The 19,515-nt window shown below is 41.1% G+C and overlaps 1 protein-coding gene and 1 pseudogene across 15 annotated transcripts; both read left to right on the top strand.

The window, feature by feature from the left end:
* Positions 1 to 507: 507 nt before the first annotated feature.
* ABCI14 (trigalactosyldiacylglycerol 1) lies at positions 508 to 15,893 on the top strand. Of its 14 annotated transcripts, none has more exons than XM_088977593.1 (4): positions 572 to 1,011; positions 3,822 to 3,913; positions 14,352 to 14,456; positions 14,547 to 15,893. In XM_088977593.1, exons 3-4 carry the CDS (start codon positions 14,416 to 14,418, stop codon positions 15,553 to 15,555), a joined length of 1,050 nt encoding a protein of 349 aa, XP_088833719.1. In that variant the 5' UTR covers positions 572 to 1,011; positions 3,822 to 3,913; positions 14,352 to 14,415; the 3' UTR covers positions 15,556 to 15,893. The 14 variants fall into 14 exon arrangements, with proteins under 14 accessions (XP_088833721.1, XP_088833718.1, XP_088833725.1 ...); XM_088977590.1 differs by having other exon boundaries at positions 727 to 1,011; positions 14,352 to 14,399; XM_088977589.1 differs by having other exon boundaries at positions 727 to 1,011; positions 14,349 to 14,399.
* Positions 15,894 to 17,579: 1,686 nt separating this feature from the next.
* LOC148864132 (PRA1 family protein B3 pseudogene) lies at positions 17,580 to 18,814 on the top strand (annotated as a pseudogene). The gene has a single exon (XR_016110221.1). The product of XR_016110221.1 is annotated as a PRA1 family protein B3 pseudogene (transcript).
* The last annotated feature ends 701 nt before the right edge of the window (positions 18,815 to 19,515 follow it).

The raw sequence follows: 19,515 nt of genomic DNA, 5'->3' as shown, positions 1-19,515 counted from the left end.
AATCGGTTTTAATTTTTAATTTGACTTTTAAAATTTTAATTAATTTAATTCGATTTTTATCGAATAAACCGAACACCAATTTTGACCAAACCCCCAAGCACTCTAGGACGTATCGCTAATGTTCGAGTGGCGAATGAGACACCAATTTTGTCAGTAGCTGAATTATACACCGTGAGTCTTACAACAGAGATGTCATCAATCGGGTTCGGGTTTATGTTGAAAATTTAAAAAATAGTAAAGGGCAAATTTAACATTTCATTTTTTCCGTTGATACTCACTGAGCATGTTAATTATCAATAAAATTTGAGGGTAAGGTAGAGTTTAGACAGTTTCGGGATATTTTAAGAAAAATTTTCTTTCTAATTATGGTTTTTTTTGTGTATTTAAATCTTTCTAATTTCCACCAAAAAAAATGAAGCCCAACTGCTGGCTGTGGCCGCTTCTCTCTCCTTAACACGTGCAACTCGAGAGTAATGCTAAATAACACATGTTTTAAAATTTAAAGGTGCAGCGCACGCTAGACGGTCAGAGCAGAACTTGGGAAAAAAGAGAATGACATCCGGATCTGCTCCTCCTGCCTGGCGCCTCGCAAAATCCTCACAAAATAACGTGAATTTGTGTACACGACTCACACGAGTGGCGGGGAGCCTAACGGTCGTTAGTCTCCATTCCGTTAGACCACGCCCCCACCCCCAGCCCCAGCCCCAGCCCCAGTATTGTCCCCCTGCCTCTCCTGTTTTCTCCGGCAATGAAAGTATAAAACCCTAGTCCCAAGCGCCATCCACCGGTTGCCGGTTGCAGTGCTTTTCTCGGCGGCCGGCGATTTTACCGACGACAATATAAAGGTTCCCTGCGATCATCGGCGAAACGGGATTCCAGCAACTCTTCACCAAGGACCCAAACCCTCTTTTCTCTTCTAGTTAGGATCCAAGCCTTTTCATCTCTCTAGCGGGGACTAATCTCATCGGCGAGAATAGACAGGGCAACTCGATTCCGGCGATTTAAACGCAGGTAAATTTTTGCTGAAAAATCTCATGTTGTCGAATGAATATGGTGTTTTCTAGTTCGAACTGGAGCATACAGAGACCAGCAACTTTTTAGAATTTGTTGTATGGTTTTTCCCTTTGTTTGTTTGCTGAATAAGTCGTTCTTAATTTGTCATATCCCACTAGTTGAGCAAAAAGATTACCATCCGAATGCAACTGAACTGATAATGGTCACGGTGCTAGCAGATTAATTTGGGTTCTTCGTGAAAAGGAACAGAGATGAGAGTTTAGGCAGGAAAAGAAAAATTAGCGGAATTGTCAGTCTCATTTCGTTGGTGATCGCAGGGAGACTTCGTATAATTGCCGTGAAATCACAGTCCGCCGGAGAAAGCATTACAACCGGTGGAGGGCACTAGGTTTAGCGGGGGCTTAGCGGAAAGAACAGAAAATTAGAAATATAAATTGCGGGGGGGAGGATACTCGGTGAGGAGGGGGGTCGGGCTAACGAAATGGAAACTAACGGCTGAAAATGGATTGAAATCACTAGGGCTTACTCATAAAAAATAAATAAATAATAATAATAATAATAATAATAATAATAAAAATAAAAAGGCGCTTTTGGGTCTTTGATCGCGGGTGAAAGTGGAGGGGAGGAAGAAGCTTCAATGGTGGTTATAGGCGAGCAAAAAAAAAAATCGACAATCAGAGGCTTCAGGTATCTCTCCCTCTCTCTCTCTCTCTCTCTCTCTCTCTCTCTCTCTCTCTCCTCCCCTTTTTTTCTTCTTTTCTTCAATGCTCAGTCCATGCCCCCACACCATTTGAGACTCTTTTTAGCAAAACAGTATTATCGTGTTGGTTATCTTTGCAGTTGCTTTCAGTGGGATGAGTCCTCTTCAGGTTTGCTTAAACCAGGGGTCTGGGTTTCCAAATTTCAATAGCTATATCTGAAAAAAATCTGGGAGTAAAAAAATGTTTATTAAAGAATCGTGCTTGTTGGTTGGACTGTCAGAACCATTTGACAGACAGGTGTTTTCTAATGCCACTATGGCTCTGCAAGTCGGCAATGGCATGGATTAACCCTAGTAAATCCCTTATATCAACATCTGGCTTTAGAGATTTATCTAGTAAATGGTGGATTACTGCCCTTTCAAAATTGTCTGATTCATGGACGCTTTGACCAGCCTTGTCCAAGATTTCTCCTTTTCAGCCGTTTGAATCTAACAAAATTTGGGACTAGCTTCTTCTTTTTTACTGTTTTCTAGTTTTTCGTTATGTGGAGTCATGGACGTAGAACTCCCACACTCTAAGTTAATGTGGTGATTGTGTTTTCCAACTACTTAGAACAATTGACTATTGTATAGGACCTTCAGACTTTTCAAACAAGGTCTTCTCAACCCAAGTAGAAACTTTAAGACCTTATATTTTGCTCTACAATGCTGGCGACCTACTTTATCCATTGTCTCAATATTCCCCCTGATCTCCGAATTTAGGTTCACAAATCACAAAAAGTATTACCTGTTATACCTTTAGATATTGAACCATAATACCATATCAACTTCAGTCGATTATTCATACTCAACTACTTCCTCTAATGAAGTCTCATCCTTGCTTGTGAGCTGCAGTTTGGATCTATGTTCAAGATTTCAAAAAACTTCTCCAATGACATAGAAAGAGCCACTCAAGTTTACTTTGGAAATAGATAGGTATAGAAATTCCCTGTATTTGAACTTTGAAGTCCTGAGATTGTCAATAAATGAAGTTCCATCCTTGCTTGTGAGCTGCAGTTTGGATCTATGTTCAAGATTTCAAAAAACTTCTCCAATGACATAGAAAGAGCCACTCAAGTTTACTTTGGAAATAGATAGGTATAGAAATTCCCTGTATTTGAACTTTGAAGTCCTGAGATTGTTAATAAATGATTCCATGTATTTTCTAGGTTGGTTGGGTTTAGGTGACTGAGACGGAGCCAAAGCTGCAAAAGTCCTTTCACTCCACTGAACTTTGAACCACATACACAATTAGATGTCTTTTTTTTTTTTTCTTTTGGATGTAAAAGGAAAATTTTATTAAAGAAACAAAAAACTGAATACAATTAAATAACAGGTGTTAAGACAAGAGCCCACAAACACACCAGAGAGACTCCCACCCATACTGAAACAAACTACAGAAGAAGAAGCTCAAAAGAAACCAAATTTGCATTAAAAACCAGAAGCAAATAGGCTTTAACAAAGCTCAAATTATCTTCAACCTCTCCAAACTCTATGCAACCTCCTTCCTCATCCCATTAGATGTTTCAATGAACATCCTTTTCAAGCACACAATTGAGAAGTAAAACATCTTTACAGTAAGGTGACTCCCCTTGCAATTTACATCACACAAGTATCACAAACATAAATTCCATCTATATATCCATCCAAACTGAGAGAGGTTTCATATGAATTGCAATCATAAAATCTCTAAAAGCTTTAGAGAACAAAACTAGAATGGATAAATTTCAGCTTTAGTAAACCATATAGTTGTTTTAGTTATTTTGAGATGGGAGGATTTGGTACTTAACTAGTTGTAGAGTTCATTAAAATTTTAGTTTCAAACTTCTGATTCTTGTATAAAATTGTGTGGTGCAACGCATGGTGGTGTGGCCCATCTAGGAAATGAAACACACTGGGAATGAATTATATAAAATAGAGTGGACTGAACCTCGTGCCTCTCTCTGGACTGGCTGTATCAGATTGTATCAGTCTTTATTTCTTGGTTAATATCTTTTTTTTTTTCAATTATCAAAAAAAATTCTTTGGTGCTCAGAGTTCTTTATAATGTCATTCTTTCTATTGTAAGGAGTTACAATTCAGCTAGGGTTTCTGAGAAGAGGTAGCGAAAAGAATAGAAAAGCGATGAAGAAAAGGAAATTTTGGGGAAAACAGCATGAGGCATGTACCTCGCTCAAACTATTTTTGTAAGAAGTGAATTACATAGTCTATTACTATACTGTCTTTATGCTCTAATACAATCAGAACCATAGTACCCAAATTAGAGCATAAAGATCCACAGTATCCAACTTGCCAAGAACACTCTAATTAAGTTTTGTTCACTGCTTTGGTGTAAACATCTACCAACTGTTCACGTTTTTTTTTTTTAGATAGAAAATGGGGCTACACAACAGGCAGTAGCCCATCCCCAAAACCCATAACACCCCGACCCTTGTGAAGGTGGGATTTGACCCCAAGTCTCTGCTATAGCCAGCCAAAGACCTTATTAACTGAGCTAGTTGGCACCTTCTTTGGAACATACTTCATCTATGAAATAAATATTCCTATTGGATCTAACAGCCTTAATTCCATGAAAAGAGATTAGAGCTCCTGAATCCTTAACTTCAAATTTACCCATGTATATGGCTTTAAATGAGGCTTAATCTGTAGGTGTGACTTCCTGACTGTATCTTTAGAAACTCTTTGAGTACTTTAGTAGTTAGAAGATGATGTATTACATACATAGGATGCCTGTTATCATCATCATGGTATGGAACTTACTATTATACTCTTAATATGTGTATTGAAGATATCAGTTCAGGTTTTCCTGTACTTTAGTAGTTAGAAGACGATGTATTACATACATAGGATGCCTGTTATCATCATCATCCTCTCTCTACTTTTTATCCACATCTTTGTTCTCTATGTAATACTCTGCCAAGTTTGGCTTATATAATGGGGCAGAAGATACTGGCTGGACTGGAACATTGTTTGTGAGACAAATTCATTAAGAATACAGTACTTCAAAAGTAAGGTCTTGAGCCTTTAGGCATACCACATCATAACTTCTAATTGAAGGCTCTCTTCTTCAATTCATCTTTAATCTGGGTTATAACCTATACCTGACAAATCTGCAATCATTAAGTAGCTGAACCACTAAGAATTTAAGACCTAAGGCTCAGCCATACATGGCAACCATTAGGTGTTCATGTACACTTTGAGAAAGAGAAGCAGCCTACTAAGGGAGTTGGGAGCAACATTTCAGGTAAAAACATGATTTGAAATCTCAATCCATTTTAAGTTGGAAACATCAATCCTTTTTTGTTATAAATTTGATCTATAAGGTCGTTTCAGGTTATTAGATGGATATTGATTTGAGTTTGAGAGTTAGACATTGCAAAGGGAATGTTTCTAATTTCAGTCTTACCCCTTTGTTTGCACTGTTCTGAATGCCAGGGAGCAAGGGATCTAGCTAAACCATTTCTAACAGAACTATTATGATCTCATAATTTTTTTTCCAAACATATTATTATCATCTCATAATTTCAATGTAGAGCTTAATAATAGGTCTTTACTGGTTATGTTATTTTAACATAACTACTATTTGCTTGGCTTAATCATAGGTTTATTTATTTATTTTTTATTGGTATAAGATCCAAGCGGTGTGGATATCCAGAAATTAGTTGATAGTGAGGTTACGGTTGGGAAAAGCCTGGGCCTGTTTTTTTGGGGTGCCGAGGAATTTGCCAGGAAGGCCTTTGAGAAGAAAAAAATCTTATATTCAGGGGAACAAGGTTTGGAACGAGGATTTCTCGACCCAAGAGGATGAGTTTACAGATGAAGATTGAAGTGTGCTTCAGGATGGGCTTGCATTTTCAGTCTAGTGCGGTTTGGTGGTCTTTGCTTTCTAGGTCTTGTTTTGGGCCTTTCTTTGATCTTTCTCTTGGTTTTGATTAATTTTTCTTGGGTGTGTGATGTGGTTGCCATTAGGCCTTTTGGGTTTCGTGGGGTTGCTTCCTTGCTTCTGGGGATATCTTATCACCTATACTGTGCTCATTCCTTTTTCTCTTTTAATGAAAATTTTCTTTTTATTCATAAAAAAACAGGTTTCAGGTCAATAATAGGTTTATTTTTACCTTTTTAGCAAGATTGTTATTGTATTTTTATCAGTTTTTATTGTTATTAGTAGCTTATAACAGATCTGTTATAAGAGGTTACTATTAGGTCACAACAGATTTGTTATTATTATCTTTTAGCATGTTTTTTAGCTGGTTTTCATTGCATTTTTAGCAGGTTTTTGTTGCCTTTTTATCAGGGGTATTATCGTCCTTCTCAATAGGGTTGCTATTGTTTTTTCCTCAGCAGGTTTATTATAATCGGGTCCATCGGGTTGGACCCGATTGGTTTGGTTCCGAGTCCTGCATATTTCTTGTCAGTTTGGGACCAGTTCTACCTGGAACCGACCCAGACCCGACCCGTTGACAACCCTAGGAGAAGAGAAGAATGGGTAGAAGGGAGAGTTATGATAAATGTGTTTAAAATTGTTTTGTTTGTCGTAGGCTGCCTATCTAGATGAATTTTTATGCGGCTGTTTTTTTTTTTTTTTTTCATTTGGTGCAGATTTGGGCTTGATAGACTGGTACTACCGATACTTTGTATAACTGGGGCAGATCTTCTTTCTTTTTTTTCCTTTCTGGTTTGTCATCGCATCCCCCTCCCCGCTTTCGTTGCTTTTTTTTTTGTATTTAGCTTCTTGACTTCTTCTATAAATCATCTACATGCTTTGATCCTTAAATATATTTCTAAGTTACTATTTACAATCCAGCCACCTTCAGAGTTCATTCTGTTTCAATCTAAAAAAGTCTTCCTAACCTCTACTGACCACACATCCGTCCTAAATTTGTTACCCACGATACCTCTCCCAAACAGCTATTACCAGACCTTTTTAAGCGCTGTTACTTTTTTCTGAGTGGTTCTTAACAGATTTCCTTTTATCAAAGGATCCCACTTAAACCCCTCTTTCTCTATGTGGCTGCTACTTATTTCCCTCCAAAATAGTGCTTTCTACAGCTCATTGGTTTGCCTTTCAACTCGAAACCCAAACCCCCTTCCACCTACATCAGCCAGGCCTACATTTTTTTTCCTCAGTGGTCTGGCCTGGTTTACACTGTACCAAAAGCCACACCAAGCTGGCCAAACATGTCAAGGCACTGGAAGCAAAGAGATTAATGGTAAGCTGAGCTTGAAGATCAGGGAAGCAAAGAGAGGGATGGTGCTGTTAGAAGGGTTGAGGGTAATAGAAAGGTTCAAGGAGTTTGTAGAAGGTGCAAGTAACAAAGGCAAACAAAGTTGTTGGAAAGAGTTTCCTCTCAGAAACTGGAAGAAGATTTGTTGTAGAATGTAAGAGAAACCTTAAAGGTTATTGTATATCTTTGACAGAATTCTTTGGCAAGGGAAGAAAGCAGATGGTCTGCCTACCAGAAGGAAGGAAGAGTCAGGGCTGGAAGGCAGTCCATGGGATCTTATGTGAACTGCTGCAACACTTGGGTGCTAAAAGAGAAGAAACAGTTAAAAGGAAGATAAGCACTTCTACTAGTCTGGTGAGAAATAATAAGCAAGAGACTCTATTAGTGACAGCTGGGGCAGGCAAATACAGAATGGTAGTAAACATACAGAGAGGAGATTGGGAAAGTAAGCTGATAGTTAAAGCTTCAGCTCATATACTAGACTGGAGGAAAGGTGCAGATTTATTAATAGCAAGTTTAAAGCTGAAGAGTACGTTTATTTTAACACCCTTTGAGAAGGACAAGGCTGTGCTGGATCTGCTGGAGAATAGAGTAGAAGTTGAGGCATTAAATATCCAAGCTGATCTTGGAAGCTTCACAGTATCAAGATGGTGTCCGGGATCAAACTCCAAAGATTTCTTTGTTGAAGATGGAGTGCTAGTGCGTCTCTTAGGCCTTCCCTTTAACTTGTGGAAGCAGGAAGTTGCTGAAGCCATTGCTTTGATGTGTGGAGGATCTTTAGGAGGTGCCTTTTGGGGAGACCTTTGTTCAGCCTCCATTTTATTGAATGGTGTAAAACCTGAGGAGATTCCTCGAAAGATTGAGGTGCTAGTTGAAGGGCTTTGCTATTCAGTGTGGTTGGCTTCATCCTTTGAATCGGTGCTCTGGAAGGAGGCTCGTAGGGAGGGAGATGAGAAGGTTGAAGAAGAAGTACTGCATGGCAAGAAGGGATTGGTTGATTCAAACAAGAAAAGAACTTTCACAAAAATGGAAAAACCAAGACTGGAGAAACAAAATGGTAGCATTCAGGGGGTGGGTTTTATGCGTGTGGGAGCAGTGAACAGTTTGGAGGGTGGCAGGTCCTTTGCACAGGTTGTAACTGGTGCCAACCTGACCTATTTGAACAAGGAAAAGGAGTTGGTTCAAGGAAGAACTGGATCTAGACCGGATAAAACCAATCCGAGCCTGGGGTTGGATGCGTGTGACTCTTTTTAAAAGTCACGTGAGGTCGCGGTGACTTAAAAATGGGCTAAGGCCAAAGCCCATTCGAAATGTCTTGGGTGCGATTAAAGGCCCATTTGGGTCAGCGGGCCCGATCCAATGTTTTAAGAAGGCGCGTGAGCCTTTAGTAACTCACGTGACTGGGGACACGACTAAGATAGACGATGCTAATGGTCTATCATCGTTCCTAGTCGCAAGACAGGAGGGAATGTGCGCAGCACTGGAAAACAGAGAAGAAGCTCAACTTGCAGTGGGTTTCTTGACGAAGGCTGAAGGAGTTTAGCCCCATGCGGCGCTCCTCAGAGAAGCCGAAGCCAAGTTACGTTAAGGGAAGACCTGAAGAGAAGGAAGATAAGGATGAAGGCTGGGCGCAGTGCAGTGAAGGTGATGAAGACTCAGAGGACTATTCGGTCGATGGTACTAGCGTGGGCAGTGCAAACGACGAAGGTAGTTGCACTGGAGGTGACATCGATGGGTGGAATAGTGTAAGTTTATTTCAGGGTGACGATGGTAAGCGGTACAATCTGTTCCCAAGACCATAGAGTGTGCAAGGAGGATCAGAAGGGGCAGACCGGGAGAATCGGAAGCAGAGCAGGAACATGCCATCGAGGGGTAAACCAGGGGTAGAGTGGAAAGATCACCAGGGTGACCAAAGGACAAAAGCACTTCCCGACCAACTTAGGGAGATAAATATTTACCAACCTCTGGAACAAGAGAGGGAGGCAGGGAGCAGTCCTTTTCCAACTTGTCCATCAGTCCCATGTAACCAAGTGATTTCGGTTTGTGCTACTAATGTGTCTCCAGTGTCTTTGGTTCCAGATTCCGTTCCTGCTCCATGTTTTGTAGCCCATGAATATGTAGCTGAGCCAGCAGACGGGCTCTCCGAGGAGGGAGAGACCAGAAGGAAGGAAGGTGGGAAGGTGCCGGAAGGAAGGTTTAGGAGTGAAAAAGTATGGGAAATTATTGAAAGAGTGCTTAAGGAAGTGGAAGGAGAGCTGATCTGGAGAGGGGAAGGGGAGGTAGGAAGAGGGGAGGGGTTCATGGAGAGGAGGGAAAGGAATGAGGGTAGAGTTGGAGAGGACTACGGGGAGAGAGCAGGGTTGGAGGGAGGTATTAGGAAAGGGAGGGTGGATGGAGAAGAAAGAATAGAGGTGGGACCAGAGGAGAGGAAGTAGGGGCATGTGGATAGAGATGGAAGGGATTCTATAGGAAGGGTAGGGCTGGTGGACTCGGTGAAAGAAGACATGATAGCAGAATTTGTAGGGAAGCTAGGTTGTAGGTTGAAAGATCTGAATGTGCTGAAAGAAAACTTACAGAAGAGGAAGGAGAAGATCAAAATAAAGAAGAGGAGATTGAGTGAAGTAGAGAGATTGAAGAGAGGTATAGAAGGTGATAAGAGGCTTGGGGTAAAGGGAGACAGGAGGAAAGGGCAAAGTAGTGGTAAGTGGCAAGGGGTTTACCAAGAAGCGGAATGAAGATTCTTAGTTAGAATGTGAGGGGAATTGGGAGTGCAAGGAAGAGGGTGACAATAACAGAGGTAATAAGACGGTGTGACCCAGACATTGTGTTGCTACAAGAGTCTAAGAGAATGCAGTTTAATGATAAATGGGCAAGGAGTGTATGGAAAGCCAGGGGAATTAGTTGGGTGGTTGCTCCCTTATGGGGTGCTTCCGGGGGTATTGTAACAATGTGGAAGAAGGATGTGGTGGAAGGTCTGGAGGAGTTGATCGGAAAGTACTTGGTGTCTCTGAAGTTTAAGCAGCAAGAGGATGGCTATACATGGGTGCTCACAAATGTTTACGGACCGAATGACTATATATAGAGAGAGGAGTTGTGGGAGGAATTGGCTAATGTTAGCGGGTTGTGGGATGGGCCTTGGTGCACATGGGTGCTCACAAATGTTTATTGACCGAATGACTATATATAAAGAGAGGAGTTGTGGGAGGAATTGGCTGATGTTAGAGGGTTGTGGGATGGGCCTTGGTGCATGGGTGGGGATTTCAATGTGATTAGATTCTCGGAGGAGTCCAATAAGGTTAACTAGAGGATGACAAAAAGCATGAGGAAGTTTAATAGTTTTGTGGATGCCTTTGAGCTTAAAGAGATTCCCCAAGCCCATAAGACATTTACATGGTCAAACCTCCAATCTAGACCCATTTGCTCTAAACTGGATAGATTTCTGTTCTCTTTGGATTGGGAAGAACATTGGGGAACCTTGGCTTCTAGAGATCTCCCAAGGGTGACCTCAGATAACTGGCCCATAGTATTATGTGAGGAAAGAAGGTGTGGAGGTCCTACCCCCTTTAGATTTGAAATTATGTGGTTACTTCATCCAGGGTTTACTAACAAAGTGAGGGAATGGTGGCATGACTGTAACCCACTAGTGGAATGTGGGGGGATGAGATTTCATAAGAAACTACAATTCTTGAAAGCAAGAATCAAGGAGTGGAACTTGATGGAGTTTGGGAGGATAGAAGAAAGAAAGGGAGATTTGATGGATAAGATTGAATGCCTTGACTCTAAAGAAGAAAGGGGAGAATTTGGAGAGGAAGACAATGATCTCAGGAGAGATTTGAGAAGACAACTAGAGGATTGTCTGCACAAGTAGGAAGTTAGTTGGAGGCAAAAATCTTGATGTAAGTGGTTGCAAGAGGGAGACAGAAACACTAGGTATTTCCATTCTCTAGCAGATGGCAGGAGAAGGAAGAACTTTATCTCCAAATTGGTAGTAGATGGAATCGAGTTAGTACAACAAGAGGAGATTGCTAGGGCCTGTGTGGAGCACTTCAAATCTATTCTAAGAAGGCCTATGAGTAGAAGGGTGTGGGTAGAAGGTTTGGATTGGCCAGATGTAGGGGTGGAGATCAGGAGAAGGTTGGAAAGAAGCTTTACTCTAGAAGAGATCAAGGAGGCTGTGTTTTCTATGGATAGAACAAAAGCTCCAGGGCCGGATGGGTTCACAATGGCTTTTTATCAGGAATGTTGGGATATCTTGAAAGATGACCTCTTGCGGGTGTTTGAGGAGTTTTTTAGGAGAGGAATTGTCAATCCGGGCGTGAACTCTACATTTATAGCTTTAATTCCAAAAAAAGAAAGATGCATCACACCCGAAGGATTTTAGGCCAATTAGCCTAGTTAATAACTTGTATAAGATCATTGCAAAGGTGTTGTCTATGAGGTTGAAGAAGGTATTGCCCGATAGCATTGCACACTATCAAGGAGCCTTTGTGAGTAGAAGACAAAGTACTGATCAGATTTTAATTGCTGATGAGAGTGTGGAGAATTTTAAGAGGGATAAGAAGAAGGGAGTGGTTTGTAAGTTGGACTTGGAAAAGGCTTATGACTTGGTGGACTGAGATTTCTTGAGGAGAGTTTTGACTAAATTTGGGTTTGGGGCTAGATGGTGCAAGTGGATCATGTGTTGTGTCAGGAGTTGTCATTATTACTAGTGAATGGGATAGTGGTAGATTTCTTTCCAGCCAACAGGGGTATAAGACAAGGAGACCCCCTGTCTCCTTTCTTGTTCATTCTAATTGCGGAGGTTTTGGGGAAACTGATTCACAGAGCATATGCTAGGGGGCTCATTAGAGGCTGGAGAGTTGGGAGGGTGGAAACCCCCTTCACTCACTTACAGTTTGTTGATGACACGATTCTATTTTGTGAAGGCAGTAATGTGTGCTTGATTAGGAACTTGAAGTTGGTGATACAACTGTTTGAGCAAATGTCTAACTTGAAGGTTAACCTTGGAAAAAGTTGTATAGTGGGGGTGAACCTGGAGGAGGGAGAGCAGGGAGAGTGCTGAAATGTTGGGGTGTGAAGTTTCAGGGTGGCCTTTGAACTACTTAGGGTTGCCATTAGGTGATAATCCCATGCGAGAGAGCTTTTGGAACCCAGTGGTGGAAAGGTTTGAGAAAAGATTGGTATCCTGGAAAAAGAACTACCTCTCTCTCGGTGGGAGAATTACACTAATTAAGGCCACACTTGCTAACTTACCCATCTTCTTCCTATCGATGTTTAAAATTCCAGTGAAGGTTGCTAACAGATTAGAGAAGTTTATGAGAGATTTCCTATGGGAGCCAGGAGAGGAGAAGAGGGATCACAGAGTTAGCTGGGAGATAGTGTGTAGGAGTAAGTCTTGTGGTGGTGTGGGGCTTGGGAGTATCAGGAGAAGGAATATGACTATGTTGGGGAAGTGGTTGTGGAGGTTCCCTATGGAGAAGGAGAAGCTATGGGCTAAAATAGTGGCAAGTATACATGGGCTAGATGACAATGGATGGGACGCTGGAATCAGAGCTAGGACCACAAGCAACTCTCCTTGGAAAGCCATTCATGACCTGCTACCAATTTTCTCCCCTAATATCAGGTATGACTTGAATTCCGGTAACTCCATAAAATCTTGGGAACAAACCTGGGTGGGGAGCGCCCCTTTAAAGGATCAATTTCCTTCTTTGTATGCTCTTTCTGATTTGAAAAATGAGCCGATCTCATCTTTCATCACCCCGTCCTCTTCCACTTCTAGGATTGGGTGGAAGTTGGGTTTAAGAAGGGATTTGAGGGACTCAGGCCTCGACAGTATTTTGAGCCTTATTGCACTTCTTGATAACGTTGTCTTAGACCCCACTAGGGAGCATTCTAGAATTTGGACACCTACCCCCAATGGCATCTTCTCTTGTGCCTCGTTCTTCAAAGTCTTAAGTCAGTCCACCAGTCCTACCTTCCCCCCTTTCCCTGTTGGTGAGGTTTGGTGCAGAGCAATACCTCCTAGGGTTGGTAGTTTTTGTTGGGAAGCCTATCTGGAAAGAATTAACACTGGTGATCTACTCCAAAAGAAGAGACCCAATACTTGTTTGTCACTTCAGTTGTGTGTTCTATGTAAAGTGGATGGGGAGACTGGTTTTCACCTACTGGTGTCTTGCCACTTTGCAAGGTCAATTTGGGATTGGGCTTCCTCCTTATTTGGATGCAGTTGGAATCCCCCATCAGACTTGCAGGGCCTTTTCTCCCCTAACTTTTTCAGGTGGTGGATAAAAAGGGGAAGGATAATGTGGAGAGGACTAAGGGCTGCAGTATGTTGGACACTGTGGGGGAAAGAAACTCCAGGATATTCTCAGAAACCCAAAGAGGAGCAGCAGATCTGAGGGCTATCATACATATTAGGGCGGTATAGTGGCTGAAATATTTGGAACTATTCACAGATTACATTGTGGATGACATGTTGAGGAAGTGGGGTGAAATTGCAAATTGCACATAGACCAAGTCAGCAATGAAAGTGGCTTGGACTCCCCCACCTAGTGGATTCTTGAAATTAAACTTTGATGGATGCAGTAGGGGAAATCCGGGGCAATCGGGGATTGGAGGTGTTTTTAGGGACGAAAGTGGGGTCATCTCTGCCATGTTCTCAGGCCCAATTGGAGTGGGTGACTCCCTTAGAGCCGAGATCTTTGCAGTTATGGAAGGAGTCCGGAAAGCTAAGGAGTTGAACATCAAGAAACTCATAATTGAAGGGGATTTAGAGGTGGTGATAGGATGGCTGACTAAAGATCAAAATGGTTTATGGAAGTATAATAATGAGAGGAGGAAATTCATGTGGCTGGTGCGGGAGATGGAAGTTAAGACATGTTGGGTTAAAAGATCGGCTAATTCCCTAGCTAACGGTTTAGCTAAACAAGGGGCAGAAACGGATTCACTATTTTGGGCTAAGCTGTAACTTTAGTGTATTCTTTTCTCTTTTTCTTCTTTTTTCTTCCTTTTATGAGGCTCTTAGTGGCTCTTGGAAGATAAGTGTGATTGTCTTCCTCCTGTAAATTTTCTACTGATGATTTAATGAAAGTGTTATTGATCAAAAAAAAAAAAAAAAGAAAACATGTCAAGGCACAACCGGTGATGGCTTTACCTGGTTGTATATGTGCAGTAATTAAAATAATCTCTAAATAGTTAAAGATTTTGCTCCTAGTTTTGTATCTTTTTTTTTTAAGATTTTGCATGGTCTTCTCTCCCATTTTCTATGCCTCATTGTACTTAATTGCTTTTAATTTAATAAATTTCCACAGTTATTGATAAAAAAATCTTCTTTGAACTTGTTTGAAAGTTCCTTTCTTTTCTGTACTTAGCAGAAGCAAGGAACCATTTGATTGGACGTGGATGCAATTGTTGAGTAGCAGGTGACCAGCGAAAACCATGCAGACTCTTTATCTTCACTCTTTTAATTGTTCTGACAGGTTTTCTCTTGGTCTTGCTCTCTCTCATTTAATATCATTCATGTACATATTAATTTGAAATTTTGAACTTGAACCCCTGAACACTTGCAGGAGAAGTCCCCTTGAACTGATAGATTGGACAAAAAGGAAAGCCCTGAACCTGAAAGGACCTGCTCAGGGACTAGGATTCCATGGAAGAGATTTGAAATATGGTTTTAACAAGTCCACTCAACATGGAAAACTTGTTTGTTCAACTCCAAATTCAGATGACAATCAGCCGCCTCTCTTTGTCTCCCAAGAAAAGCCAAACACAAACCATGCACCTGAACCCTTGTTGAGCAAATGGTCTCCTCCTAGGTACCTGTGGAGGGGATTCTCTGTTCTCATCCTGGCAGGACAGGTGATTATTAGATCTTTGAAAGGTAAAGTCCATCGGAACAACACCCTTCAGCAACTGGAGAGGGTAGGACCTAGATCAGTTGGGGTTTGCCTCTTGACCTCAGCTTTTATTGGTATGGCTTTCACAATCCAATTTGTTAGAGAGTTCACCAGATTAGGGCTACACAAATCCGTTGGTGGTGTATTGGCCCTAGCCTTCTCTAGAGAGCTAAGTCCTGTGGTTACATCAGTTGTTGTAGCTGGCCGCATAGGAAGTGCATTTGCAGCAGAATTAGGGACGATGCAGGTCTCCGAACAGACTGATACACTGAGGGTGCTTGGTGCTAATCCAGTGGATTACCTGATCATACCCAGGGTGATTGCTTGCTGCGTGGCTGTGCCAATTTTGACTCTCATGTGTTTTACAGTAGGAATGGCATCTAGTGCTCTTTTGGCTGATGGTGTTTATGGGATTAGCATTAACATTATCTTGGATTCAGCTCAGAGAGCTCTTAGGCCTTGGGATATTATCAGTGCGATGATCAAGTCGCAGGTTTTTGGGGGCATCATTGCCATAGTGAGCTGTGCATGGGGAGTTACCACCATGGGAGGTGCCAAAGGCGTTGGTGAATCAACCACTTCAGCAGTGGTGATCTCTCTCGTTAGCATCTTTATCGCTGATTTTGCCCTCTCGTATTGCTTCTTTCAGGGTGCCGGAGATTCACTGAAGCACTGCATGTAACGTTTATAGTTTCAGGTGCACTTGTGATCGATCATCTTTTGACGTCCAGGCGGGAGCTTGTTCAATTGCTGTGTTCTTTCTGAATGCAACAAGAGATACCAGACCAAGCATTCCATGCTCTGAAAGGAGCAAAGTTTCTGTAAAAATCTGTTTTACTTGATGTTCGCCATCATTTTTATTTTACTATTCTGTTTTGGATTCTCTCGAGTGTATGGTCCATTAAACAAATACGCAGTGTAATGCATTTTCTTGTGGTATCATCTAGAGTCTAGACTGTAAGCAAGGAAAATTTCACTTGTGAGAAAATTGTTGTGAACTAATATCTTTGGTTACTTCTATTTTCCCGTTTCCTCTACTCTTTCTAACGTCAACTGATGGGAAATTTGGATTTTGGAGTGGACCAAGCAGAGTTTATCTCAACCTTGCTATTACGTATCGGTATCGGCTGATACATATCAGTTTTGAGACCTGCCGGCACATGGCCTGTATGTTGTTAAATTCAGTTACTTGTATAAATGATTTTTGACCCCCTATAACTTGTTAAATTCAAATGATTTTAAAAGTTTAGAAATTATAGAATGTAAATTACAGTCAATCATGGCCTGTATGTTGATTGCAATATAATGTATTATTTAACAAGTTGTTAAAGTATGTATTTGTTATGTACGCCGTATTGAAGTTTAGAATTTGTGTTATGTATTTCTTAGGATTTGTTTGGATTCCCTATCATGTCTAGGAGCACAAGTCGGGCCAAGTTAGACCGGTGGAGGTCAAGTTGGGCTTGGGCTGACCTTTCTTCTCTCTACGTTTTTAGTTTTTGTCAAATGTACCCATTTCTTAGATTTTAATTACCATGTTTTTTTATGCAAATATGAAGATTAAGTCAGGTTCAGGTTGGATTGGGTTGGGTTGGGTTAGGTTAGTCAAGGAATCAACCCTAGCGGCCAAAGTTAAGCTGGATTTATACTTTTCAACTTTAACCCTAACCCTAGCTCAAACCTCAACCCAACCCTACTTCTATGGGCTGGGTTCAAGCTAGCCCAGCCCAAGTTTTAGCCCTAATCATGTCCTTTAATTCCATATCCTAATTATTCCACCATTTTCTAGTGGTTCTCATGGCACTAGTGAAGGGGTTGAACAGATATTTGGTAAGAGACTTTGGAAAAATGATTTTCCGTGTATGCCAATCAATAAAAAAAAGTGTTTATGGAAGAAGAAAAGTCATAACATATCATTCTTTTTTTTTAACTAACATTAAACAAAATAAATATTTAGGCTCCGTTTGGAAATGCAAGGTTTTACACCTTATATGTTTGTATATGTACTCCTTCCAAATTGAGCCTTAATTACAAACTGTCCAGGAAAAGTGCACAAGACCAGGCCAGGCCACCATTATTTCATTCCTCTTTCCTCTTTTCATATACATCTGTTGATTGATTCAATTGTATATACTAGAAGACAATCAAGCGATCAAATTCTGCAGCCACCAGGGTCGGGGATGAGTTACCCTCCAAAAAAAAAGGTTGTCCATGTTCTCTCTCTCTTCTTAACCTTGTTAGAATTTTGTAGGGTTTTTATTTTAAAACATAAAGGATTGAACTATGGGATTTCTCACGGTCAGATTAATTTACAATCGGGATTGGAACTGGAATCAAAATGGAAATTTGTCTAAACCAAAATCAGAATAGTCTATTCCCATAATCTGTTTGGTTTAGATAAAAAGTAGAATGAAAATTAAGATCAATTAGAATGAAAATTAAAATCAATTGGAATGTAATTTCATTCTAAGAAAAGGGGAAGTAAATGGCCATTACCTCAAATGAGAAAATGCCGTTCCAACTCTCACTGGAATCCATTCTAATTCTGCCCAATCAAACTAGACCCCTATTCCCGTTAACCAAACGGCCACTCAGTTATAACCATCAATTCAGTTTCCTTTTTATCGGGAGAAAAACCAAACTATAAAAGAAGGGTATGTTTTGCAACTCCAGCCCACTTTCTTCTCTCCTTCGCTCCTCCTCGCCCCCCCCCCCCCCCCCCCCCCTATAATAATAAATTAAAAAAAAATTAAACCAAACGCCTCCCTTTCCTTTCCTTCTCTCCGCCAAATCCCCCTCGCAGATCCACATTCCGCCTTCCCCTCTACCAAACACACTTTTAGACAACTCACACACATTTCTGATTCTGATTCACAATTTCACAACATAGATATTCCTTCATTCATCCAACTCCAATTTCCAACCATGTCGTCGTCGTCTGCACCACCACCCCCACCCCAGCCCACCACCCTCCCAATCTCCACCCCACAACCCTCTCAGCCACCTATCGCCACACCCGCATTCCGCGCCTTCATTTCCAGAATCAACGATTTGGCCCGCCAAGGCTTCTCCAAGCGCCGCCCATGGGCGGAGCTCATCGACCGCTCCGCCTTCTCTCGTCCCGATTCCCTCTCCGAAGCCACTTCACGTGCCCGCAACAACTTCTCCTACTTTCGCGTCAACTACGCCATCCTCCTTGCCGGCGTTCTTGCCCTCTCTCTCCTCTCTCACCCCTTCTCTCTCCTAGTCCTTCTCTGCCTCCTCGCCGCCTGGCTCTTCCTCTACCTCTTCCACCCTTCCGATCCTCCTCTTGTCCTCTTTGGTCGTACCTTCAGCGATCGAGAGACCCTCGGGGGTTTAATTTTGCTGACCTTCATTGTCGTCTTCCTTACCAGCGTCGGCTCGCTCATCATCTCCACTCTCATGATCGGTTTAGCCATCGTCTGCGCTCACGGCTCATTTAGGGTTCCAGAGGATCTCTTTCTCGACGAGCCTGAACCTACGGCTACCGGATTCCTCTCCTTCATCGGAGGCGCAGCTTCTTCTGCCGCAGCTGCCGCTGCACCTTCTGTTACCGTACGCGTATAACCATGCATGATGCACTATTATGATTTGGTTCAACTTTTCAAGGTTGGATAGGGCATGCATGATGCAAGTGCAGCCGGGTTGTTGTTCACTGATCAGAATTCCTCTCATAAATGATGCATTGCATCCATTTTTTTTTCTTTTTTTCTATACTCACTTAATTAGCATTTCTTTTTTTTTTTTTTCTCTCTCACACACACTCTCTCTCTTCTGTATGTAGATCAGGTCTGCAACCAACAAAGTGTAGAGATCTTTCTTGTAATTTCCAATGTGGGTCTTTACACAATTATACTTGAATATTAATTATATTTACGATTGATCTGTTATACAAATAATTATTGATTAACTTTTAAAAATCATGTTCATATTCATGGACACCTTTTGTCTGGTTGTGTTTATTACATTTTGTGGATATATCCCCTTTCCGTTTATCTGTTAAGAAATTCTTTTTGGGGTTTTATTGATTCTCCGGTTAATATAATAAATTTTCATAGGTTTGTATTCTCCGATTCTTAAATTTTTATAGGTTTGTACAGAAATGATGATAAATTGATAGTAAAATGTAGGATAATCAATAAAATTTATTAGGGTTTAAACCATAAATTTCCCATGCATCATCATTCTAACCCAAACATTGTTTTTTGGGTTGTGAGTTTTTCGTTTTTTCGTAATTTTTTTTTGGAAAAATCTATGTTATAAAAAATACATGATACCAAAAGGCTTTGACCAATCACCCCCTCCCCGTGTGAATTTAGATGAAAACTCACTTATTAGTTATCACTTTTCTGTCTAGCAAGATTTAAAAAATCAGACCGGACACGGAACTGTTTTTGTTATAGATTTTGGGTCAAACGGTCTGACCGTATGGTTTGAACAGATGGCCTGTTTTGATTTAAAAAATAGAAAATTAAAAAATAATTAAAATAAAAAAATGACCAAAAACTGTTATTCGGATTGATAGTTTGACTGCTTGGGTCAGCAGGCTGTTTATCAAATGGTTTTAGGGTGAAACAAAATCGGTTGTCTGACCGGTTCCTGGGTCAACCGGTTTGATTGC

Source organism: Nelumbo lutea, chromosome 3 (genome assembly GCF_056320005.1).
Source record: "Nelumbo lutea isolate HS-2025 chromosome 3, American lotus-T2T, whole genome shotgun sequence".
Classification (NCBI taxonomy): Eukaryota; Viridiplantae; Streptophyta; class Magnoliopsida; order Proteales; family Nelumbonaceae; genus Nelumbo; species Nelumbo lutea.
Note: the sequence above shows the minus strand (reverse complement) of the source record. Positions and strands in the feature narration are given on the sequence as shown.